The 26,981-nt window shown below is 36.1% G+C and overlaps 1 protein-coding gene across 1 annotated transcript in view; it reads right to left on the bottom strand.

The window, feature by feature from the left end:
• Positions 1-152: 152 nt before the first annotated feature.
• Positions 153-26,981, bottom strand: part of LOC122750973 (NXPE family member 1-like) — a 34,258-nt gene continuing 7,429 nt past the window's right edge. The window contains exons 2-6 of the mRNA XM_043997861.1: positions 20,596-20,606; positions 18,460-19,140; positions 17,935-17,996; positions 1,070-1,285; positions 153-688 (exon numbers count right to left, since the gene is read on the bottom strand). Of these exons, the coding sequence (XP_043853796.1) occupies positions 153-688; positions 1,070-1,285; positions 17,935-17,996; positions 18,460-19,140; positions 20,596-20,606 (1,506 nt within the window). The remainder of the gene's footprint in view (positions 689-1,069; positions 1,286-17,934; positions 17,997-18,459; positions 19,141-20,595; positions 20,607-26,981) is intronic.

Genomic DNA, 26,981 nt, shown 5'->3' on the forward strand with positions numbered 1-26,981 from the left:
GAGTGCCATCTTCTCATCATATGAATAACAAATTCATTCAAGGAACTTTGGAATTATTCCTTCAGATGTGGTTCTCTGTGGCTATGGAACATATCTGGTAAGTCTGTTACATCTGTAGAGATTGATCCCCAGTGTTTTTCTGCATATGTCCCTTAGCAGATATAATTTAAGAACATGTTAATCTGATTTCCAACCACATGGTTGGGTGGATGCACATTGTTTGTGCCATATGCAATAGTCATGTCCCAGGCATCAATGACACCTACATTGAGGTCTTGGAAAATGTCCTTCATAATAAGATATTGAATGTAGCCATGAAAGTCTCCAAATCTCTCAGTCTCAATGTACATCTCCCTTATGTTTTCAGCTTTGAGGATGACTTTGGTATCTGGGCTTCTCAAGAATAATCGCTCGATGGCCCTTCGGACATTGATGACCCTTCGTATGAAGATATCAATGGGGAAGGGTCTGAAATGTTGTCCCAAGGTAATGATAATGGCTGTGTTTTTGTCTCCTGATATTCTGTCAATTTCACGAGTAACATACTCATCATCTTTCATTGAGAAAAGCTTTTCAGTTACAAATGGATGTCCATGTTTTTTCCACTGAATATGAATATGTCTTTCCATATCCACAAGTACATATTTTTTAAAATTTCCATTTCCATGATGATCAAAAAATTTCAGGTCTGATGAAAAATAAATGGATATAAATATAAATATATATGTATACATGTATGTATCAGAGAAAGAAAAGATCTGTAACATTTTTCAAAACTTGATCAACTATATATGCTGATCCTCAAAAACTTGACTAGTAAGAGAATCATTCCTAACCATCAAAGACAGAACAATCTTACAGGGCACTAAAAAGTACATTAAAGTCTAATTCAATTTCTTTATAATTTATACATGAGAAAATATATTTATGAACTATGTAAAGGTATATTTCTATAGTTTCTATTTGTATATATTTATTTGTAAGTCCAAAATAAAATGTAAATAAGTACTACATTAAACAACATGAAATTCAGCTTTAATTTAAAAATTAATATAGGAGAGAGACATACTTTTCATAATACTAGGGAAGTAGAGTATCCACTGACGCAGTGTTGAATCTCCCATGAGATAAATAAGTTTTCCCTTCAAGCAATCACTGATTATATTCATAGCATTAAATTGAGTAAGTTTACATGATGTTGGAATCCATCTTCCTTGAAAGGTATAACCACTGGGAATGGGGATCTTCATTCCAAAATGGCATTTTTCTCCCTCCATTTCAGTGCCTGTTAAAAGAAATATCGATTCACACAAAATAACAAACAATATACTTTATACAATTAGAAAAAATGATAGTTAATAGCCAGCATTTATGTAGCTCTTTAAGGTTTGCAAAACACTTTATGAATATTATCTTATTTGATCCTCATAACAACCGTGGGAGGCAGGTCCTACATATTTTACACACACACACACACACACATAGTGAGAATCAGAGCACCACCACCCTGGTGAGAGGGACATTGTGAGAATCAGAGCACCCCCCTGAAAAGAAAACATGTGACTCTGTCCAGAAGCTGTCTGGCCTCTGGAAGTTACCGCCTGTAAGTCTTATCTATCAATACTATCAGCCAATTAGCTTGGAGCTGTGTGTGTAGGGGCTGCGCCTGGGTGGGCCTGCAGAGGGCTTCAGCTCCAGTGAAGGGGAGAGAAGGGCCTTTTCCTTTCCTTTGGAGGTGTTGAGAAGAGCAGCTTCAGGTGCAGGGAGCGAAGTTTCTTTTCTTTCTTTCTCCATGTGTTTCTCTTTGCTAACCCTTAATATGCTTTAATAAATGCTTAATGCCCAAAGACTGGTGATAAAAATTTAAGGCTACCACACATTAGATTTTTTAGACATCACAGTTGGAATTTTAGGCTCCACTGCATATGTGTGTGTGTGTGTACATCCATACAGATATATACACAAATATGTTTGTATGCATATATATGTGTATGTATATGTGTAGGTATAGGTATGTGTGTGTCTATATCTATGTCTGTGTCTATGTCTATATGTCTGTCTATATCTATATCTGTGTATTCACACATATGAAATATGTGTATATACCTATGTGTATGTTCATATATTTGCATATATACACATATACATGGTACACATATAAAAAACAAGGTGTAATATCAAGTGGAATATTTTTTGCACATTATATACAAACACACACACACACACACACACACATATATATATATATATATATATATATATACACTAGCACAAACATATGTTTATACATATACACCCTTACAATCTAGATTCTGACCTTATCATTCCACCAACATCGCTCTCTCCAGTTGATGCTGATGTCTTAGTTTCCACATCCAATAGACTTTTATTAATTCTCATTCTCCTTGACCTCTCCATAGCTTTTTTTAAAAGTTTTTTTGTTATTGTTGTTGTTATTGTTGTTGTTGTTGTTGTTTTTTGGTGAGGCAATTGGGGTTAAGTGACTTTCCTAGGGTCACACAGCTAGTAAGTATTAAGTGTCTGAGGCCAGATTTGTACTCAGGTCCTCTTGACTTCAGGGCTGGTGCTCTATCCACTGTGCCACCTAGCTGCCCCTCTCCATAGCTTTTTGATACTGTTGATCAATCTCTCCTTGATATTTCTTCTCTCTAGTTTTTCCCCCAGTTAATTCTCCAGTTCTAGAGTTATAAACTATGATCTAATTAACTTTGCCATTGATTTTTTTCATGGAGTATGCTAAATTCTAATCTCTTATGGCTCAATTCACTATATCTTTAACTTTCCAGACCAAAGTACCTTCTCTGGCCACCACTTCCCAATGTGCATTGTTTTACCTATTAGAATATAAGCTCTTTGAAAGCAAGAGCTACCTTTGCTTTGATATTTGGGTCCTGGGCACTTGGGCCATAATAAGCACTTAATAAATGACTTTTCATTCATATGTGCATCTCATGGACTTTTCTCAGTTCTTATCAATCTTGACCTCTCCTTACCTTTTGACACTATAGAGCACCTTATCCTCTTTTCTCTTCTTCTTTTTCTTATTCCTCTTACGTGTATGACTATTACTCATTATTCTTGGCTGAATCATCTTCCATCTTCCATCTTCTAAGCATAACATAACCTCAACTGGGCCCTTGCTATTACTAGGCACTCTGACTATATTTGCCTTATTAACACACTACCCTAATCTCCACAGTGGCTTTTCTAAAACTTTTCATCCTTTTTCAAACTTCCCATGGTTCCACCTATTCCCTACTCTATCAGCTGAATATCTTGAATTTAATTTTACAGAAAAAATCGAGGCCATTCTTCACTCTTCTCCATTCTTCCTCATCTCTTATCGGTCAGATGTCTTTTGTCATTATCTTCTCCTTCACCTTCGTCTCACATGATAAGGTGGCCTTATTCCTTACTGAGGCTAATCCCTATATATGTTCAAATAATTCCATTCCATTTGATTTCCTTCAACATTCCACACCTTTTTGTCATTTCTACTTTCACTTATTTTCAATCTTTCCCTCAAACTGGCTCATTTCCTACTTCCTACAGACATGCCAATGTCTCCCTTGTGAGAAAGTAATTATTTATGATCCATTTCTTAGGGGGAGCCATAGATCAGTTTGTCCTTTCTCCTCTCCCCGCCCCTCCAGAAAGACCAGTTCTTGAGGAACTTCAACAGATCATGTCTGGGAAAAACACAGGGGAACAAAGAAATGGAGATTGATTCTTTTGTACAGCTCAGTGAACTGATGGGATCCAACCACATCTAGATACTGGACTTCATCTTTGCCACCTTTACTGGAGAGTCTTTTACATACTTTCCCCTTATGTTTTGAGTAATTTTCCTAAAGGGCAGGTCTTATAACATTCCTCACTCCCACTCAGTAAACTCCATTAGTTTCCTATTGCTTCCAGAAGCAAATTCAAAATATTCTGTTTAGTATTCAAAACCCTTCATAATATTGCTCATTTCTACCTTTCTAGTCTTCTTGCATATTATTCCCCAACACACACTCTTCTATCCAATGATACTGGCTTCCTGGATGTTCCATGACAAAGAAACTCCATCTCTCAGCTCTGGGAAGTCTCTCTGCCAGTCCCCATGTGTGGAATGTTCTCCCTCCTCTGTTCCAACTACTGAACTCTCTGACTTCCTTTAAGTTCCAATTAAAATCCTACCTCCTACAGGAACCCTTCCACAGCCCCTCTTAATTCCAGTACCTTCCTTCTGTTAATTATTTCCTACTTCTCCTGTATATAGCTTGCCTTGTATATATTTGTTTGCATGTTGTCCCCCTCCCCCATTATATTGTAAGATTTTTGACAACAGGGACTGTCTTTTACCTCTTTTTATATCCCCAGTGTTTATCACAGAGTCTAGTACATAGTAGGCACCTAATAAATGTTTATTGATTAATCAATTAAACATTTACATTTTCTAGACTCTATCTTGGGCCTTCTCTTCTCTCTCTATCCATTCTCTCCTTTGGTGATTTCATTAGTTCCCAAGGGTTCAGTTATCATCTCTATGTTCATGGTTTCCAAATATACACAGTAATCCTTAATATACTTCTTGAACTACAGTCCCACATTGCCAGCTGTCTACTGGATATCTCCTACCATATATCCCATAGGCAGCTCAAACTCAGAATGTCCAAAATGGAACTTTATGTCTTTGCCCTATATTTCTCACTCTCTTCTCACCTCTGCTTCTCTCTCTCTCTCTCTCTCTCTCTCTCTCTCTCTCTCTCTCTCTCTCTCTCTCTCTCTTTTTCAGGGCAATGAGGGTTAAGAGACTTGTGCAGGGTCACACAGCTAGTAAATGTCAAGTGTCTGAGGCTGGATTTGAACTCAGGTCTTCCTGAATCCAAGGCTTTATCCACTGCACCACCTAGCTGCCCCCCTTCACCTCTGTCTCTTAAAAGTCTTAGCTTCAGGACTTAGCTTAGGTACTACCTTCCAGGTGAAGCCATTTTTGATCCCTTGAAAGCATCAATGTTCTCTCCCTCCTCAAATTATCTTATATGTACTTATCTGTGTACATAATATATCTCTTTAGTGGATGCTGTTAACTCATGTAAGACAGAGACGTAGCTTTTTAAAAAAATGTCTTTGTATTTCCAGCATCTATTAACACACAAAATGCTTATTAAAGGTTTGTTTTTGTTGTTTTTAATTTTATATGTCACAAACATAAGTGACTAATGCAAAATAATATATAAGTACATAAGAGATATGCCTACAAAGTTCTATATGAAATCTGAAGAAGGAAAGATCATTCATGACTGGTTGGAGGAGTTGACATAGTATTTTAACAGTTTGAAAGTGAGGCTAGTACAGGAGGCATTGCAAGCTTAAGGAAAGTTATGAGCTTACAGAAGGGAAAACATAGTTCTTACATAGGGGAGAATGATGTGACTAAATCATAGGTAAATTGGAAAGGCAGTGTGACATTGTTTCCTATAGCAAGGTGCAATCTGGTTGTTCATGATCTTGCTGGAAGGGTTTGCAACAGAACAATAACATGGAGTAATCTATGTATAAAACAAATCTGGCAATTCTGAGAAACATGGATTGGAGGGAGATTTTATGCAAGTAGGTGTATTAGTGGGTTATTGAAATTTACCAGGAAGGATAGGAGTATCAGAATTAGGAAGGGAAGTGTAAAAGAGAAAAGTAGACAGACACAGATCAGATTAAAGAGGTAAATTGTATAGAAGATAACCAATGGGGACAAAGCCAAAATGGCAGAGTAAAGGCAGTGACTTGCCTGAGATCTCCCTAAGACCCTTCCAAATACCTTCAAATAATGCCATAAGATAATTCCTGAAGCAGCAAAACCCACAAAATGACAGGGTGAAATAATTTTCCAGCCAAAAGCAACTCAAAATGTTGGCAAGAAAAGTCTGTAGTGAAGCTGGCTAGGCAGAGCCAAGATGGTGGAGAGATGCCAGAAAGTTGCTTGAGTTCTCCCAAGTTTCTCTCACAAACAACATTTAATCAAGCCTCTAAATGGATTCTGAAACTACAACCTACAAAACTAGAACCTACAAAAAAACAAAGAGACAATCTTCTAAAGTGAAATAATTTGGAAGACATAAAGAAATATCAGTCTCAATCAGGCAAGGGGGGAAGCACAGCACAGGTCACAGCACAGCACTGCATTGAAGGGGTCTGGGCAAGTCAGCAGGAAGCTCTTGGCCATATTGGAGCAACTGAGGCCCCTTGATCCTGGATCAGCAAGGTGGTCACACAGCAGGCAAGTGATGAGATCACCAGCATCAGCTGAGAGGGCAGGCTGCCAGCTGGAGGGCCACCCACAGGATGGGCACGACCAGGCCAAGCCATCCCAGTGCACCAGGAGCAAGCACAGGGAGCAAGCCCAGGGTGGAGAGAAATCCACAAGCCATAGAGACCTCAGAGTAGAAAGCCTCTACACCCCAGCACAAGAAGTATGAAACAATCACCCTTGTGCCCAGGAGCAGACCTCACCTTTAAAAAAATAAGCTTCAATACGAGTAAGAAACAGAAGAGGGCTCTTATCATTGAGAGCTTCTGTGTGGATAGGGAAGAGCAAAACAGAAATTCAGATGAGGACAATACTCTCAAATCACCTACATGTGAAGCCTCAAGAGGGAAAATGACTTGGTCTCAAGACCAAAAAGCCTCCTTGGAAGAGCTCAAAAAGGATTTTCAAAATCAATTGAGAGAGGTAAGAGAAAAAATGGGGAGAGTAATGAAAACAACACAAGAAAATTATGAAAAAAGAATCAGCAGCATGAAAAAGGAAGCACATTGCTTAAAAAAATAAAAAATTCATTTGGAAAAGGAAGTGAAAAAAGCTTACTGAAGAAAACAATGCCTTAAATATTCGAATTGGACAGATGGAAGCTAATGGCTCCGTGAGACACCAGGAATCAGTCAAACAGAATCAAAAGAATGGAAAAATAGAAGAAAATGTGAAATACCTCATCAGAAAGACAACTGACCTGGAAAATAGACACAGGAGAGACAATTTGAGAATTATTAGACTACCTGAAAGCCATGATCAGAAAAAGAGTCTAGACACCATATTCCAGGAAATTATCAAGGAGAACTGCCCTTATATTATAAAATCAGAGGATAAAATCATCATTGAAAGAATTCACTGATCACCTCCTGAAAGAGACCCCAAAAGGAAAACTCCAAGGAATATTGTAGCCAAATTCCAGAATTATCAGGTGAAGGAGAAAATACTCAAAGGAGTCAGAAAGAAGCAATTTAAATATCATGGAGGCACAGTCAGGTTTGCATAGGATAGATGTCTGGAGAAAATTGAATGGGGATAGAAAGGAATATACCTATTTCTCAGTGGTATATGGCACATATTCATAAACTGATCGTGTATTAGGGCACAAAAACCTCATAGTCAAATGTAGAAAGGAAGATATAGTAAATGCATACTTCTCAGATCATGATGCAATAAAAATTACATGTAATAAGGAGCCATGGAAAGATAGATTGAAAATTAATTGGAAACTAAATAATGTAATTCTACAGAATGACTGGCTCAAACAAGAAATGATAGAAACAATCAATAACTTCATCCATGAGAATGAAAGTAATGAGATAACATACCAAAACTTATGGGATGCAGCCAAAACAGTGCTTAGGAGAAATTTTATATCTCTAAATGATTGCATGAATAAAGAGGAGAACAATGAATTTGGCATGAAACTTAAAAAGTGAGAAAAAGAACAAATTAAAACCCCCCTATTAAATACTAAATTAGAAATCCTGAAAATCAAAGGAGAAATTAATAAAATTGAAAACAAGGAAAATATAGAATTAATCAATAAAGCTAAGAGTTGGTTTTATGAAAAAAATAGATAAACCATTGGTTAATTTGATTTAAAAAAAAAGAAAGAAGAAACCCAAATTAACAGTATCAAAAATGAAAGGGGAGATTTCACCACCAACGAAATGGAAATTAAAGCAATAATTAGGAACTATTTTATCCAACTGTATTCACAATCTAAATGAAGTGGATAAATATTTACAAAAATAAAAATTGCCCAGGTTAACTGAAGAGGAAATAAAATCCTTAAATAAAACCATATTAGAAAAAGAAATCGAACAAGCCATTGATGAATTCCCTAAGAAAAAAATCTCCAGGGCCAGACAGGTTTACAAATGAATTCTACCAAACATTTAAATTCCAATATTATACAAATTATTGGGAAAAATAGGTAAAGTAGTGCTATGAAATTCCTTTTATGTCACAAATACCAAAACCAGGCAGAGCCAAAACAGGGAAAGAAAATAACAGACCAATTTCCCTAATGAATATTGATGCTATAATCTAAAATAAGATATTAGCAAGAAGATTACAGTAAGTGATCACCAGGATAATATACTACAACCAGGTGGGATTTATCCCAAGAAGGCAGGGCTAGTTCAACATTAGGAAAACTATCAACATAATCAACCACATCAATAAGAAAATTAACCAAAATCATATGATTATCTCAATAGATGCAGAGAAAGCTTTTGACAAAATACAGCACCCATTCCTAAGAAAAACACTAAAAGCTTAGGAATCAGTGGAGTTTTCCTTAAAATAATAAGCAGTATCTACCTAAAACCATGAGCAAGCATTATATGTAATGGAGGTAAGTCAGAGGCCTTCCCAGTAAGATCAGGGGTGAAACAGTAATGCCCATTATCACCTCTATTATTTAATATTGTACTAAAATGTTAGCTTTAGTGATCAGAGAAGAGAAAGCAATTAAAGGAATTAGAATAGGCAAGGAGGAAACAAAACTATCACTTTTTACAGATGATATGATAGTATACTTAGAGAATCCTAGAGAATCAACTAAAATTTACTTGAAACAATTAACAACTTTAGCAAAGTTGCAGGGAATAAAATGAATCCACATAAATCATAAGCCTTTATATACATGACCAACAAAGTCCAGCAACAAGAGAATGAAAGAGAAATTCCATTTAAAGTAACGGTGTTCAATATAAAATACATGGAAATCTACTTGCCAAGACATGCCCAGGAACTCTATGAACACAATTACAAAACACTTTTCACACAAATCAAATCAGATCTAAATAATTGGAAAAATATTAATAGCTCATGAATAGGCTGAGCTAATTTAATAAAAATTACAATTGGACCTAAATTTATTTATTCAATGCCATACCAATCAGACTACCTAAAATTATTTTATAGGGATAGAAAAAATAACAAATTCATTTGGAAAAACAAAAGGTCAAGAATATCAAGGGAACTAATGAAAAGAAATGCACAGGAAGGTGGGCTAGCTGTACCAAAGCTGAGACTTTACTATAAAGTGGCAGTCATCAAAACTATTTGGTACTAAAAAAACCCAAAAAACCAAAAAAACCCCACTATTTGATACTGGCTAAGAAATAGAGTGGAGGATCAATGGAATAGGTTAGGCACAGAAGATACTGTATTCAATGACTTTAGTAATGTACTATTTGATAAACCCAAAGACTCCAACTTCTGGGATAGGACCTCAGTATTTGACAAAATATGCTGGGAAAACTGGAAGATAGTATGGCAGAAAGTAGGCATAAACCAACAACTTACACCTTATACTAAAATAAGGTCAAAATAGGTACACGATTTAGACATAAAAGGTGATACCATAGGTAAATTAAGAGAGGAAGGAATAGTTTACCTCTCAGATCTTTGGAAAGGAGAACAGTTTATGACCAAACAAGAGATAGAGAATATTGTGAAATGCAAACTGGATGATTTTGATTACATTAAATTAAAAAGACTTTGTACAAACAGAAGCAATGCATCCAAAAATAGAAGGGAGGCAGAAAGCTGAGAATCCAATTTTATAGCCAGTAGTTCTGATAAAGGCTTAATTTATAAAATATATAGGGAACTAAATCAAATTTATAAGAATCCAAATCATTCCCCAATTGAGAAATGGTCAAAGGATATGGACAGGAAGTTTTCTGATGAAGAAATCAAAGCTATCTATTCCCATATGAAAAAATGCTATAAATCACTTTTGATTAGATAAATGCAAATTAAAATAATTCTGAGGTACTACCTGACACTTATCAAATTGGATAATATGACAAAAAAGGAAAAATAATAAATGCGGGAAAAGCTGTGTAAAAATTGGAACACTGATGCATTGTTGGTGGAGCTGTGAACTGACCTAACCATTCTGCAGAACAATTTGAAACTATGCCCAAAGTGCTATAAAGCTGTGCATACCCTTTGACCCAGCAATACCACTATTAAGTCTTTTCCCCAAAGAGATCATAAAAAAGGGGAAAAGACCCACATGTAAAAAAATATTTATAGCTTCTCTTTTTGTAGTGGGAAGGAATTGGAAATTGAGGGGATGCCCATCAATTGGGGAATGGATGAACAAGTTGTGGTACATTAATGCAATGGAATACTATTGTGCTGTAAGAAATGCTGAGCAGGCCGAGTTGAGAGAAACCTGGAAGGACTTCCATGAATTGATGATGAGTGTGATGAGCAGAACCAGGAGAACATTGTACACAGTATCATCAACATTATGTGTTGATCAACTGTGATAGACTTGATTCTTCTCAGCAATACAATGGTGCAACATAGTTCCAAAGGACTCATGAAGGAAAATGCTCTCAATTACAGAAAAAAAGAACTGTGGAATATGGATGCAGATCGAACCATAGTATTTCTTTTGTTTTTGGTGCTCTTTTTCTTTTTGGGGGTTTTCCTTTTTGCTCTGATTCTTCTTTCACAGCATGATTAATGTAGAAATATGTTTAATGTGATTGTACATATATAACCTATATCAGATTACTTGCTGTCTTGGGGAGGGCGGAGGGAAGGAGAAAAATTTGAAACTAGAAATCTTATAAAAACAAATGTTGAAAATTATCTGTATATATAACTGGAAAATAGTAAAATACTTTTATAATTAAAAAAAAGAAAAGTCTGCAGTATCAGGATTAGAATGGAGTACAGCCCAGCACGGGCTGCACCAGTGCAGTTCCAACCCCAGCACAGATCAAACCCTAGCACAGACCCACTCCTAGCAAACCAGGAGTAGGCCTTGAGAACCTCTGAATCACTGGTAACAGCAACTGCTTCTGGAAATCAACCCACAGACAGTAAGGGGGTTGAACAATAATGCAGAAGGAGAATAAAGGGTTCTCTTTGCTAGCATTGAGGCAGTACTATGTTGTTGTCCATACTCTGATCCAGGTCACTGTCTTGGTTTGTGGTCTCAGGAAAAGGAGGAGTACAAGCACCGAAGAGATTGCAGCCACAGTGGAACAGGACCCAGTTCATAGTGCCAGGGCAGAAAAGCAGGTCAATGTTTGCTTGCAAAACACAGTACAGAGAAGGAGAGTAATAAATACTTCTCCTTAAAACATAACACATTGGAAGAAATAAGGACTTATAAATTCCTGGAAGTATCTCTGAAAACAGCTGTTCAACTCCCCTGAAACTTAGAACAGTGCACCTTCCACCCTGGAAGCAGTGTCCCACTTTAACAAAGAGTTAAAAGTCAAGAAATAGACTGGGAAAATGAGCAAACAGAAAAAAATGCTGACCCTAGAAAGTTTCTATGGTGTCAAGGAAGATCAAAATACACCCTCATAAGAAGATAACAAAATCAAAGCTCCTACATCCAAAGCTTTCAAGAAAAATATGAATTGGTCTCAGACCAAGGAAATGCCAAAAAGTACTTTGAAAATAAAGTAAGACAGGTAGAGGAAAAAATGGAAAGAGAAATAAGAGTGATACAAGAAAATCATGAAAAAAAGTCAACACTTTGCTAAAGGAGACACCAAAAAATAATGAAGAAAATAACACCTTAAAAACAGACTGGTCCAAATGGCAAAAGAGGTACAAAAAGCCAATGAGGAAAAGACTGCTTTCAAAAGCCAAACTGACTAAATGGAAAAGGAGGTACAAAAGCTCTCTGAAGAAAATAATTCCTTGAAAATTAGGATTAAGCAAATGGAAGCTAATTACTTTATGAGAAATCAAGAAACAATAAAGCAAAACCAAAAGAATGAAAACAATAGAAGACAATGTGAAATATCTCATTGGAAAAACAACTGACTTGGAAGATAGATCCAGGAGAGAGAATTTGAAAACTATTGTGCAACCTGAAAGCCAGGATCAAAAAAAGAGCCTATACATCATCTTCCAAGAAATTGGCAGGGGAAATTGCCCTGATATTCTAGAAGCCCAAGGTAAAATAGAATTTGAAAGAATCCACCAACAACCTCCTGAAAGAGATCCCAAAATAAAAACTTACAGGAATATTAAAGCCAAATTCCAGAGCTCCCACGTAAAGGAGAAAATACTGCAAGCAGCTAGAAAGAAACAACTCAAGTATTGTGAAGCCACAGTCAGGATAACAAAAGATCTAGCAGCTTCTACATCAAAGGATCATAATGCTTGGGATATGATATTCTAGAGGGCAAAGGAACTGAGATTACAACAATAATCACCTACCCAGCAAAATTGAGTATAATCTTTCAGGAGGAAAAATGGGACTTCAATGAAAAAGAGGACTTTCATGTATTTGTGATTAAAAACTTGAACTGACTTGAACATTTGACTTTCAAATACAAGACCCTAGAGAAGAATAAAAAGTTAAACAGGAAAAGGACTTCCAGGCCTTCTTGATCAAAAGACCTTATCTGAATAGAAAACTTGACTTTCAAATACAAGACACTAGAGAATCATAAAAGGATAAACAGGAAAAATAAATAATAAGCGACATTAAAAGTTTAAACTGTTTACATTCCTACATGGTAAGATGATACTTGCAACTCATAAGAACTTTTTCATTATTAAGGAAGCTGGATGGAGTATATTTAGAGAGAGGGCACAGGTGCTAGTTGAATATGAAGGGATTATATCTTTAAGAAAATAAAATTATGGGGCATCTAGGTGGCACAGTAGATAAAGCACCAGTCCCAGATTCAGGAGTACCTGAGTTCAAATCTGGCCTCAGACACTTGACACTTACTAGCTGTGTGACACTGGGCAAATCTCTTAACCCTCATTGCCCTGAAAAAAAAAAAACACACATACACACAGAAAAAAACAAAAAAGAAAATAAAATTAAGGGTTTAAGGGCATCCACTGAGAGGAAGTGAAAGGGAGAAATGAAATGGAGTAAAATATTTCACATAAAAGAAACAAGAAAAGCTTATACACTGGAGGAGAAGATGGGGGAGGTGCTAGGGAGTAATTGAACCTTACTCTCTTCAGAATTGGCTCAAATAAGGAATAATATACACATTCAATTGGGTATAGTAAACTACCTTACCCTACATTAAAGGATCAGAGGTCTTGAAATATGATATTCTGGACAGCAAAGAAACTGGGATTATAAATAACAATCACCTACCCAGCAAAACTAAGTATAATCTTTCAGGAGGGAACATAGAACTTTAATGAAAAAAGAGGACTTCCAGACATTCTTGATGAAAAGATCTGATCTGAATAGAAAATTTGACTTTTAAATACAAGACCCTAAAGAAGCCTAAAAATTAAATAGGAAAAAGAAATAATAAGGGATATTAAAAACTTAAACTGTTTACATTCCTACATGGGAAGATGATATTTGTAACTCATAAAAACTTTCTCATTATTATGGTACATGGATGGAGTATATTGAGACAAAGGGCATGAGTGTGAGTTGAATATGAAGGGATAATATCATAAAAAATTAAATTGAGAGGTGAGGAGAATGTACTGGGAGAAAGGGAAAGGGAGAGGTAGAATGGGATAAAGTATTTCACATAAAAAAGACAAGAAAAAGTGTATATAATGGAGGAGAAGATGGGGGAAGTGTTGGGGAGTGAGTGAACCTTACTCTCATCAAAATTGGCTCAAAGAAGAAATAACATACACATTCAATTGGGTATAGTAATCTACCTTACCCTGCAGGAAAATAGGAGGGAAGGGGATAAGGGGTTAGGGTGATAGAAAGGAGGTCATATTGGGGGAGGGGGCAGTCAGAAGCAAAATACTTTTGAGGAGAGACAGGGTGGAAGAAGATAGAAAATAGAGTGAATGTCATGGGGAGGGAATATGATGGAGGAAAACACAATTAGCAATAGTAACTGTGAAAAGAATTTGAAGCAAGTTTGTCTGACAACCTCATTTCTCAATCACATAGAGAGCTGATCAAATTTATTAAAATAAGAGCCATTCCCCAATTGATAGATGATTAAAAGATATGAAGTTTTCGAGTGAAATAAATAAAGCTACCTATAGCCATATGAAAAAAAAATGCTCTAACTCACTATTGATTGGAGACATGCAGATCAAAACCATTCTAGGGTACTACCTCATACCTACTGGATTGGATAACAGGACAGCAGAGGAAAATAACAAGTATGGTAGGGGCTATGGGGAAAATGCACTCTTGGCAAAGTTTTAAACTGATTCAAACATTCTGTAGAGCAATTTGGAACTATGGCCAAAGGGCTATAAAACCAGGGATACATTTTGACATAGTAATACTACTACTACTACTAGGTCAGTATCCAAAAAGAGATAAAAAACAAAAATTTGAATTCAAAATTGAGGAGATGCCTATCAATTGGGGAATGACTAAAAAAATTGTAGTATGAGACTTTGATGGAACTCTATTGTGCTATAAGAAATGATGAGCAGGATGCTACCAGAAAAACCTGGAAAGACATACATGAACTGATGCAAAATGAAATATACTATATACAAAGTACAAGCAATATTGTAATATGATTGGGTGTGAATGAGTGAGCTATTTTCAGCAATACAATGATCCAAGGCAACTCTGAAGGACTTAAGAAAAATTCCATTAATCTCCAGGGAAAGAACTGATGTTGTCTGAATACAGATTAAAGCATAATTTTTTTTAGTTCCTTTTTGGGGGGGCAGTGCAATGAGGGTTAAGTGACTTGCCCAGAGTCACACAGCTACTATGTGTCAAGTGTCTGAGGTCGGATTTGAACTCATGTCCTCCTGAATCCAAGGCCGTTGCTTTATGCACTGCACTACCTACCTGCCCCCATTCCTTTTTCTTAAGTTGTTTTTTTTTGGTCTTTTTTTTCCACAACCTGACTAATGTGGAAATGTTTTGCATGACTACACATATATAATTTATATTGAATTGCTTGCATTCTTTTTTTTTTTTTGCGGGGCAATGGGGGTTAAGTGAGTTGCCCAGGGTCACACAGCTAGTTAAGTGTCAAGTGTCTGAGGCCGGATTTGAACTCAGGTACTCCTGAATCCAGGGCCGGTGCTTTATCCACTGCACCACCTAGCTGCCCCCGAATTGCTTGCATTCTTAAGGGATGGTGGGGAGGAATGGAGGGAGAGAATTTGGAACACAAAGTTTTAAAAGTTGATGTTAAAATTGTTTTTATATGTAATTTGGAAAAAATACTAAATTCTAAAAAAAAATCCATTATGTCCAAAATAAAACTCATTTTCATTTCTCCTAAACCTTCCTCCCCACCAACTCCTACATTCCCTAGTATTGTGGAGAGCACCACCATCCTCCAAGTCCATCATGCTCACAATCTAAGAATCCTTCTGGACTCCTTACTAGCTGTCACCCCTTTCCATATCCAATCTCTTGTGAAGCCCTATCGATTTGACCTTTGCAGCATCTCTCACACATATTCCTTTCTTTCTTCTGACACTGCCACTATTCTGGTGTAGGTGCTCATCCTCTCATGTATTGATTACTGCAATATCCTGCCTCAAGTCCCTCTCCCACTCCAATTTATCCTCCATTCAGTTACTAAAGTAATTTTCCTAAAGGGACAGCACCCCTCACTCCCACTCAGTAAACTCCAATTGCTTCCTATTGCCTCTAGGAGGATATTAAAAACGTTCTGTTTAGTATTCAAAACCCTTCATAATCTTGCTCCTTTCTACCTTTCCAGTCTTCCTACATCTTATTCACCAAAACACACTCTTCTATTCAATGACACTGGCTTCTTGGATGTTGAATGACAAAGAAACTCCATCTCTCAGCTCTGGGCAGTCTCTCTGTCTGTCCCCATGTGTGGAATGTTCTCCCTCCTCTGTTCCAACTCCTGAACTCTCTGACTTCCTTTAAGTTCCAATTAAAATACCACCTCCTACAGGAACCCTTCAGCAGCCCCTCTTACTTCCAGTACCTTCCCTCTGTTAATTATTTCCTACTTCTCGTTTGCATGTTGTCCCCCTCCCCCATTAGATTGTAAGGTTTTTGACAACAGGGACTTTTACCTCTTTTTATATCCCCAGTGCTTAGCACAGAGCCTAATACATAGTAGGCACTTAATAAATGTTTATTCATTAATTGATTAATCATTTGCATTCCCCAGACTCCATTTTGGGCCTTCTCCTCTCTCTCTCTCTACCCTCTCTCCTTTGGTGATTTCATCAGTTCCCAAGGGTTCAATTATTATCTCTATGTTCATGATTTCCAAATGTAAACAATAATCCTTAATATCCTTCTTGAACTACAGTCCCCATTGCAAACTGTCTACTGGATATCTCCTACCATATATCTCATAGGCAGATCAAACTCAGAATATCCAAAATGGAACTTTGTATCTTTGTCTCTATCTTTCCCTTTCTCTCTGGACCTTTGTCTCTTAGAAGCCTTAGCTTTCTACAGGACTTAGCTTAGGTACTACCTTCCAGGTGAAGCCTTTTTTGATCCCTTGAAAGTATCAATGTTCTCTCCCTCCTCAAATTATCTCACATTTACTTATCTGTATATATAATAAATCTCTTTAGTGGATACTATTAACTCATGTAAGACAGAGACTTGGGGCTGCTAGGTTGCACAGTGGATAGAGCACCAGCCCTGGACTCAGGAGTACATGAGTTCCAATCCGACCTCAGATACTTAACACTTACTAGCTGTGTGACTCTGGGCAAGTCACTTAACCCCAATTGCCTCACTAAAAAAAAAAAAAAAGACAGAGACTTACCTTTTTAAAAAATGTCTTTGTATTTCCAGCATCTGTTAATATACAAAATGCTTAATAAAGGCTTCTTTTTGTTGTTTTTCCTTTTATATGTCCCAAACATAAGTGACTAATGCAAAATAATATATAAGTACATAAGAGATGTGCCTACAGAGTTCTAAATGAAATCTGAAGAAGGAAAGATCATTCATGACTATTAAATTTCATCTATAACTGCTTAGAAGAGGTGACATTTAAAGTGGATTTTAAAGGATGAAGTGTTTTAACAAGTTGAAAGTGAAGCTAGGGTAGAAGCCCTTGCAAGCTCAAGGCAAATTATGGGTCTATGGAAGGGAAAACATAGTTCTTACATAGGGAATAATGATGTGCCTAAATCATAGGAAAAGTGGAAAGGGCAGTATGACATTGTTTGGGATGGCAAGGTGCAATTTGGTTGTTCATGATCTTGTTGAAAGGGTTTCTAAGAGAACAGTAACATGAACTAATCTATGCATAAGACATAGATCTGGCAACTGTGAGAAACATGGATTGGAGGGAGATTTTATTCAAGAAGATTCTGATTCTATGCACCTTCATCAAAACATTTAGGAGAAAGTATAGGTGTGAATAAAGTCCTAAGTTTAAGGCTGTCCATATTTTTTAGTTCTATACAATCCAAAATAATTTCTAAATACTCAGATGGTGATCATGGCAGAGGATAATTAAACTCAGAATGATGACTGCCTTTAACTTAGATTGAAAATGTTTCCTTTTGTATAATTATTTTATAAGGAAGGATACTTTGGTAACTCCTCTGATTTGTGTTCCAGCTTTCCCCAAATCTCCTTTTTGCCAACTGACCTAATGCTGAGTAAAAGTTATATATGAGGAAATTTCATTCAAAAAGTACAGGAACCAAGTATCACCAACTCCAGAACAGAACTGACTTACTGTTACAATTTGAGACCTCAATGGCTTTGAAACTTTTCATAATTTCAACCCCCACATTGGACCTTCAAAAGACAGAAACATAAATTTATCAGTTGTAGGCTCAGACTCAATGATAAGCCCACATCCATTCATTCCTAAACTTTTGCCTTTGTTCTTTTTCACTATTAAATTATAGGTTAACATAAGGACATTTACAAGCAACACTTACAAGTTCATAGGTGAGTTATTTCTCTTGTTTTAATTAGATTTTAACTGAAAATACTTGTATACAATTCTATCTGACCATATCTCTTTTCAGATAAGAGAAAACCAACACTTGTTTATAAGAATCCAGGGACATCACTCACTTTTTTGAAAATGACAAGTGTATATGAAAGAAAATGTTTTTCTAGGAATTTCCCTTTCTATAAATTAATTTCATGTGACTCTTACTGTATTAATATAGCTCAGTTAGGAAAACAATCTTCAGTTAGGAAACTTTGCTCTTCAATCTACATCTACTTGTATATTTGAAATTCTGTTTACCTTTGAAAAAGGGTTTTCTCCTTTACAGTAAGATAAGAAACTTTACTATTCCTGGTCTTCATATGGGTGAGTGCATCACAGGATACACGTGGAGGTTTCACACAGTAGAAGGCTTCTTGATCTCGTTGGTCCAGGTATTGGCACAATTCAGCACTTGTGTTTAGAACCAGGCCACATTCAGTGAAGACCTGGGATGTGCCATTGGCAAATTGACCTGTGAAAATCACCTTATCATAGCCCATATTCCTTGCTCTCCAGAGTGCAGACACCCCTTCACTGGGGTGAATGAGTAGAAGAGATACAGAGACTCTGCCCACCCAGAATAGTGTGAAGCTGACAAGGTAGGTACCATTGTTGAAGTCAGTCACTCTTCCTGAAGCTCCTGCCTTCAGTTCTGGGGAAGAAATCCTGGCCCTTAAGAAGTCTCCTCCATATTTCTTTCTGTGCCCCAAATGGTCTCTCATTTCCAGGAAGATGTCTAGCTGATCCCCCCTGCAGTAGGTAGTCTTAGGATTGATGATTGTGGCCACACTGTGGGCTGCACTGGTGGTGGTATTGACATGAGAGAATGGTCTGTGTGGAATGAGCTTGTCTTGTTGATTGACTATTTTCTTTATTTTCAGCTCAATCTCTGTGGGTTCTGTAGCTGTGCTGAGTGGCATTTCGGTACATAAGCAACTTCTGGAAGTGTCCCAGTGATGTACAGAGATGGGAAGTTTCAATTTGAGCCCAGACTGAAACAAAAAGAATGATAATTTAGTATGTGCAGAACATAGAATCTGTTTAAATTTGGGCATCATGACAGGTGACTTTACTAAGTTATGAATAACAGCTTTCTCATATTCAATTTTCATTGTTCTATCATTCTCTATCCCTAATACTTGGAAGTAGCTACCTGAGAAGAAGATCTTAGGGCAATTAGATAAACAAGATGATAGGTGAGAATCCACTTAAAAGTTAGAGAAATTAAAAGGAAGGCAGGAAAAAGAAGTCAGGTGGTGACCAAGCTTGGGATCTTCTCTTGATTTCCTTAGCTGATAATACTCACCCATTTCTGTGAAAGCTAAGAAATAAAAAAAACAAAACCCTTTTATTTGCTATACAGTCATATATATAGTATAATATATGCACACCTATATGTTTTATCTCCCAATAGAATGTAATCTCATCAAGTCAAGGCACTATTTTGTTTTTGTCTTCATTTCCCCCCACACCCATAACAATATCTAGCATGTAGCTAGCTCTTAACAAATGTTTATTGACCTTTATCAGAAATGGCTAAGCAGATACATAAACTTATTCCCAGAGGTTTTAGGATGGAACCACCCAAGGAGAAAAAAGGAAGAAAGAAAGCAATAGTCATACATCCATTTAGATATGTCCAGTGAGGGATAACCTATCATCACCTTTCAATAGAGCCCATTCTTCTTTTCGATAACTCTATTGTTTGCATATTATTTCTCCCACTAGAATGTGGAGCTCTTTGAGAGGAGGGGATATCTTTTACCTTTATTATATCCCCAGCTCTTAACACAATGGGTGCTTTATCAATACTTATTGATTGACTGACATCAAACCTAAATTTGCCTCTTTGAACTTCCAACTTTGGCTCTTAAATCTGGTTTCTGTGACCAAATGAAATATGTCTAATCCTCCAATTGACAATGCTTCAAATACTGACATTCACCTATTATGTCCCCCTTGAGCCTTCTCTTCTACATGTTAAACATCCTTGGTTCCTTCAACCAATTTTCACAGGACATGGACTAAAAGCCCTTCTCTTTTCTGGTTGCTCTGCACTGAAAATTCTCTAGCTTATAATTGTGCTTACAGAACTGTGGTTCCCAGAGCTAAACATACCACTCCACATGTCATCTTATCTAGGGCAGAGTACAGAAAGCCTTTTGTCTTTTACCAGTTTCCCAGACACTGAGCCTCTATTGGGCAGCTAGGTGGTGCAGTGGATAAAGCACAGGACCTGGATTCAGGAGGACCTGAGTTCAAATCCAACTACATACACTTGACACTAACTAGCTGTGTGACCTTGAGCAAGTCATTTAACCCTCACTGCCCTGCAAAAAAAAAAAAAAGGAATGACAGTGAGCCTCTATTAATACATCCTAAGTCTATGTATACTTTTTTGTCTTCTGGATTATACTACTGACTCAAACTGAGTTTATAGTCTATTTTTTCATGCAAACTATTCTCTAATCATATTTTCCCTAGGCTGTATTTGTGAAGTTGACTTTTTGAACCAAGTGTGACATTGTACATTTATCTCTACTGAATTTCATCTTATTGGATTTGGCCCAAATATTCTAAAAAAGTTGTCAGCAAACTATAACATGACATAGCTTGTCAACCCTTGCTTTACAATGTCAAGAAATTTTGTGGTTCTTGATTCTGTCATCCAATGTGTTAGTAATTCCTCCTAGCTTTATTTCATCTGCAAATTTTATGAATATGACATTTAATGACTTTATCCAAATCATTGATGACAATATGCCTGTATACAAACAAGATATATACAGGTTAAATTGGAGATCATCTCAAAGGGAAGTCTTTGAGATTGAGGAGAACTGGAAAAAGGTTGTTGCTGAAGGTGGAACTTTAACTGAGACCTGAAGGCCACACAAGGAATGCCAAGGAAAACAGCAGCGAAGTTAATGACACTGAATCAAAGTACATGAAGGTGTAAAAGGACAGTGTTTCTTTGTGTTAATTTCCTTCCTCAGAGGAAGAGGCACAAGTCTGAATATACTTAGAATTGACATTTGATAGCTATTATAAACTCTGAAATGACACCATCACTTTTCTCCAAGACTCCCAGTCATTCCATTAAATTATAGTAAGAATTTAGAGGTAGAAGTTTCCTTCCTTACTACCCATACATATAACCAAAAACAAACCACTAGCTATTGTTCTATATCTGTCTTCCATATCTCAGCTAAACTTCTCTCTCTTCTAAACCCTCTGCAATCTGGCTTCTGAACATGCTCAACTGAAACTGCTGATAATCAGTTCTAATCAGTGATAATTTAGTTCAGTTTCTTTTTTTTTCCAAATGAGAAAATTGAAACCCATAAAACCTCTTGGTGATTGACTAAATTTACACTGCTAAATTCTTCTAGGGTTTGCACCTAAATTTGCTGGCTCCAAATTGAGTGTTCTTGATTCTGTTGTCGTTGTTTTTGTTGTTAAGTCATTTCAGTTGTGTTTGACTCTTCATGATCTTTTGTGGGGTTTTCTTGGCAAAAATACTGGAGTGATTTGACATTTTCTTCTCCAGTTCATTTTACAGATGAGGAACTGAGACAAACAGGGTAAGTGACTTGCCTAGGGTCAAGCAGCTAGCAAGTGTCTGAGACAGTATTTGAACTCAGGAAGATGAGTCTTTCTGACTCCAGGTGTGGCACTCTATCCACTGTGCTAACCAGCTCTACCTAGCTACGCATTCAACACCAGGCTAATTTACCAAACACTTCTTGTTGGCCAGACAAATAGTATCTTTTGTTGCTTTTTAGCTTCACTGAGTCCAGAAGAAGTTAAAATACTTGTCAGGGGACACATATCTTTTAATAAAAGCATTGGAAATACCATTATAATATCCCCTACCACACTTGTTATTTTCCTCTGCTGTCCTGTTAGCCAATTCAATAGGTATAAGGTAATGAAATGAAACTGATTTGAATATTGTGATATGGGAAGTACCATGTAGATTATGTAGTCTAAACTCCTTGTTTTAGAAAAGAAGAAATTGAAGACCCAAGAAGCTCAGTGGCTTGCCTGGGATTAATGCCATAGCAGACAAAAGACTTTCTCTCTTTTTTCCTTTCTTTCCTTCTTTCTTTCTTTCTTTCTCTCTCTCTCTCTTTCTTTATTTCTTTCTCTTTCTTTTTTTGTTTTTCCCCCATTTATTTAGAATTTTATTTTTATTTTTTATTTTTTTTATTTATTTTTATTTATTTTATTTTTTCCTAAATTACATGTAAAAATAATTTTAATGTAGATTTTTAAAAATTTGTGTTCCAAATTCTCTTCCTTGTTCCCTCCCCACCCCCCGAAAGAAAGAACACAAGCAATTCAATATAAGTTATACATCTGTATTTATGCAAAACATTTCCACATTAGTCAGACTGTGAAAGAAAACAGACAAAAAAACTTTTAAAAAAGGAACTAAAAAACCATTATGCTTCAATCTGTATTCAGATAACATCAGTTCTTTCCCTGGAGATAAATGGCATTTTTCTTAAGTCCTTCAGAATTGTCTTAGATCATTGCATTGCTGAAAATAGCTGTCATTCACAGCTGATTATCTTACAATTTTTCTGTTACTTTGTGTATAGTACATTTCCCTTTGCATTGACTCCTGTAAGTCTTTCCATGTTTTTCTGATAGCATCCTGCTCATCATTTCTTATAGCAAAATAATATCCCACCATAATCTCATCCCACGATTTGTTCAGTCATTCCCCAATTGATGAGGATCTCCTCAATTTTTAAGTCAACTTTTTTGTTTTTTATCTCTTTTTGGATACTGACCTAGTAGTAATATTACTACGTCAAAGTGTATACATGGTTTAAAGCCCTTTAGCCATAGTTCCAAATTTCTCTTCAGAATGTTTGAATCAGTTTACAACTTTACCAAGAGTGCATTGATGTCTCATTTTCCCCATATCCCCTACCACACTTGTTATTTTCCTCTGCTGTCCTGTTAGCCAATTCAATAGGTATAAGGTAGTACTCTAGAATGGTTTTGACCTGCATCTCTCCAATCAATAGTGAATTAGAACATTTTTTTCATATAACTATAGGTAGCTTTGATTATTTCATTTGAAAACTTCATATCTTTTGATCATCTATCAATTTGGGAATGGCTCTTATTTTAATAATTTTAATAAATTTGACTCAGTTCCCTATGTGTTTGAGAAATGGGGCTTGTCAGACAAACTTGCTTCAAATTCTTTTCACAGTTACTATTGCTAATTGTGTTTTCCTCCATCATATTCCCTCCCCATGACATTCACTCTATTTTCTATCTTCTTCCACCCTGTCTCTCCTCAAAAGTATTTTGCTTCTGACTGTCCCCTCCCCCAATATGACCTCCTTTCTATCACCCTAACCCCTTATCCCCTTCTCTCCTACTTTCCTTCAGGGTAAGGTAGATTATTATACCCAATTAAATGTGTATGTTATTCCCTCTTTGAGCCAATTCCAATGAGAGTAAAGTTCCCTCACTCCCCAGCACTTCCCCCATCTTCTCCTCCATTGTATAAGCTTTTTTCTTATTTTTTTAATGTGCAATACTTTATTCCATTCCACCTCTCCCTTTCCCTTTCTCCCAGTGCATTCTCCTCACCTCTTAATTTTATTCAACTCACACTCATGCCCTTTGTCTAAATATACTCCATCCAGGTACCTTAATAATGAGAAAGTTTTTATGACTTACAAATATCATCTTCCCATGTAGGAATATAAACAGTTTAACTTTTTAATATCCCTTATTATTTCTTTTGCAGACCATTGGACAAACTTCAAGGACAGCATGTTTCACCAATATAGGGGGTGGTGGTAGGGAATGTTGAAATATTTATTTATTTAACTTGTATTTTTTTGTGCAAGCTATGGCATCTATTTTGATTTGTCTTCGGGGTAATAATTGAAACCAAAACAGAAATCAATTCCTACTTTTGAGGAGTTTTCTGATGATATCAAAATGATATAGGCAGCTAACACTAACATCACAAACAGCAGTATTTCCACGTATGATGATTAAAAATAAGAGAGACATACTTTCTAGGTAATTTAATCATTTTATTAATAACGCTGGAGTGTTATTAGTAAAATGAGGTATCTTGCTGTCCCTCTCAGACCAAAGATCCTTAATGGTGGTGGAGTCACAGATTATATGCCCTTCAAGGAGGAAGTGTTACTAAGGGATGCCTAATCACTTCTGATTGGTCAACTTAATGTGAAAGTAGACTATATTAAAATGAAAGGCTGATAGCAGACCACTCCCCAACCTAAGATTAATTATTACTCTTTACCCCAGATCAAATTTCTATTGCCCTAACAAGAATTTAAAAGGATTATTCTTATCTTATCAAAATTATATTAAAAGTTTATAGTTGTCACCAGGGACAAGAAGAGTATCTTATCTTATAGTTTATAGCCCTGATGAGGACTAAGGAGAGTTGATTTTATCTCATCAAGAAGGACTTCAGAATGAGAGGAAGTCAGGACTATATCTCTAAGATATTAATTACAAAAATTATTTCTCATACAAGTAGTTACATAAAAAGCAATTCTGATTACAGGAAATTAAAAAGTTTTTGCAAAAGCAAAATTAATACAGCCAAAATTAGAAGAAAAGCAGGAAATTAGCAAAACAGTTTATAGTGAGTTTTACTGGTAAAAGCCTCTTTTCTGAAGTATATAGAAAACTGAGTCAAAGTCTTAAAAATAAGAGCCATTCCCTATGTGATAAATGGTCAAAACATATATACAGGTAGTTTTCAGAAGAAGAAATCAAAGCTATTAATAGTCACATGAAAAAAATGCTTTTATAATGTGAGTGAGATTTTCCCCAACCCTTTAATATGAGTGATTTAACTGTGATAATAATCAGTATAATATGAGATAAATGGTGATTCAATATGTTTAAGTATTCTGTAGATATATAAATTGTTTCTCTATGTACATATTTCAATCTTGTCCTTCCATAAACCATAACCAATGTTCTTTGACTCTATTTCAACTATTTGATATGGCTTATGTACCAACTTTGTGTTGTGATGTCCCTGTTTAAGAAGGTGCATTGTGGTTAAACAACAACACTAAAAATAGTATCTTGTAAGGTGAAGGAACCAATCAGCATTGAGACATATATAAATGTTCCTTTAGAAAGATAATGTTTGTAAAATTGTTAGGCTTTGTCTCATTTGTGGGGAGCTGGCAAGCTTCCAGCCATGATGGGTCACCTCTAAAGCTCATGTTTATGCTTAAAGGTATTCTTTTCCTGTACCATAATCAATATGCTCTAAAACGGTTGGTCCTAAAGGGTTAAGGTATATTGCTTTTGAGACTTAATAAATTGGTATAAATATCATCTCCTGGTACTGCTCAGGTTCTTTCAGGTCCTACCCCTGACCAACCAGCTTTATTGTGAAACACAATCCCTCTCTCAATAAAACTATTTTCTATGGCTTGGAGACTTCACTGTTTCTTTTTCTTCTTTGGAATTAGAAATTTTTGCGACAAAATTACTATTGATTAGAAAAAAATGCAAATAAAAACAACACTGAAATATCACCTTATAATCATCAGATTGTCTAACATTACAGAAAAGGAAAATTACAAATGCTGAATGGAATGTGGAAAAATTGGGACACTAATGCACTGGTAGAGTTGTGAACTGATCCAACCATTTTGGAGAACAATTTGGAACTGTGCTCAAAGGGCTATAAAACTGTGCACGCCCTTTCACCCAGCAATACCACTGCTAGATCTGTATCCCAAAGAGATCAAAGGAAAGGGAAAAGGACCTGTATATAGAAATGTTTTTTTTTTTATAGCAGCTCTTTTTGTGTTGGCAAAGAATTGGAAATTGAGGTGATGCCCATCAATTGGGAAATGTCTAAACAAGTCATAATATCTGATTGTGATGAAAATTGTGCTATAAGAAATGATGAGGGGGATGGGTTCAGAAAATCCTGGGAATATTTATTTGAGCAGATGCAAAGTGAAGTGACCAGAAGCTCATTTTCATTTTATAGTAACACCAACATTGAAATGATGATCAACTGTGAAAGACTCAGCTACTCTGATCCAAACAATGATCCAAGACAATTCCAAAGGACCCATCATAAAAACTTCTATGCACCTCCAGAGAGAGAACTGATCAACTCTGAGTGCAAACTGAAGCATCCTTTTAAAAATTTTTCCTCTATTTTTCTTGTTTGTGTGTGTTTTATTTTGCAACATGGCTACTATGAAAATAGGCTTTTCATGACTTCACATATATAATAGATATATTGCTTGCCTTTTCAAGTGGTCTGGAAAGGGTGAGGGGGCATTTGGAACTCAATTTTTTTTTAATTTTGAAATTTTACATATAATTGGGAAGTATTTAATAAAATTAATAAAATTTTAAAAAAACAGCTAGCTTAAGCTAAAGAAGTTCTGGGTATCCTATGATATACAATTCAGAACTCGTTTATACTCTTTCTCTTTCTTTTTTTAAAATGCCCTTTCTCTTAAGGATTTATAAAACAACAACCTATCAAATAAAAATGGTTAAGAGGAAGTCATAAAGGGCTTCTGAATTGGAATACCTTCTTTGTACACTACCATAATCCTCATAGACAGAGGGGAAAAAAAGTTAAAGAAAGATGAGAATAACTGAAAAGAGTTTCATCCACAAATACAGTAATGGTTACTTCCTGGAAGGTGGGGGAAGAGACAAGAGAGAGACAGAGACAGAGACAGAGAGAGAGAGACAGAGAGAGAGACAGACAGAGAGAG

This window comes from Dromiciops gliroides, chromosome 3, assembly GCF_019393635.1.
Source record: "Dromiciops gliroides isolate mDroGli1 chromosome 3, mDroGli1.pri, whole genome shotgun sequence".
Taxonomy (NCBI): Eukaryota; Metazoa; Chordata; class Mammalia; order Microbiotheria; family Microbiotheriidae; genus Dromiciops; species Dromiciops gliroides.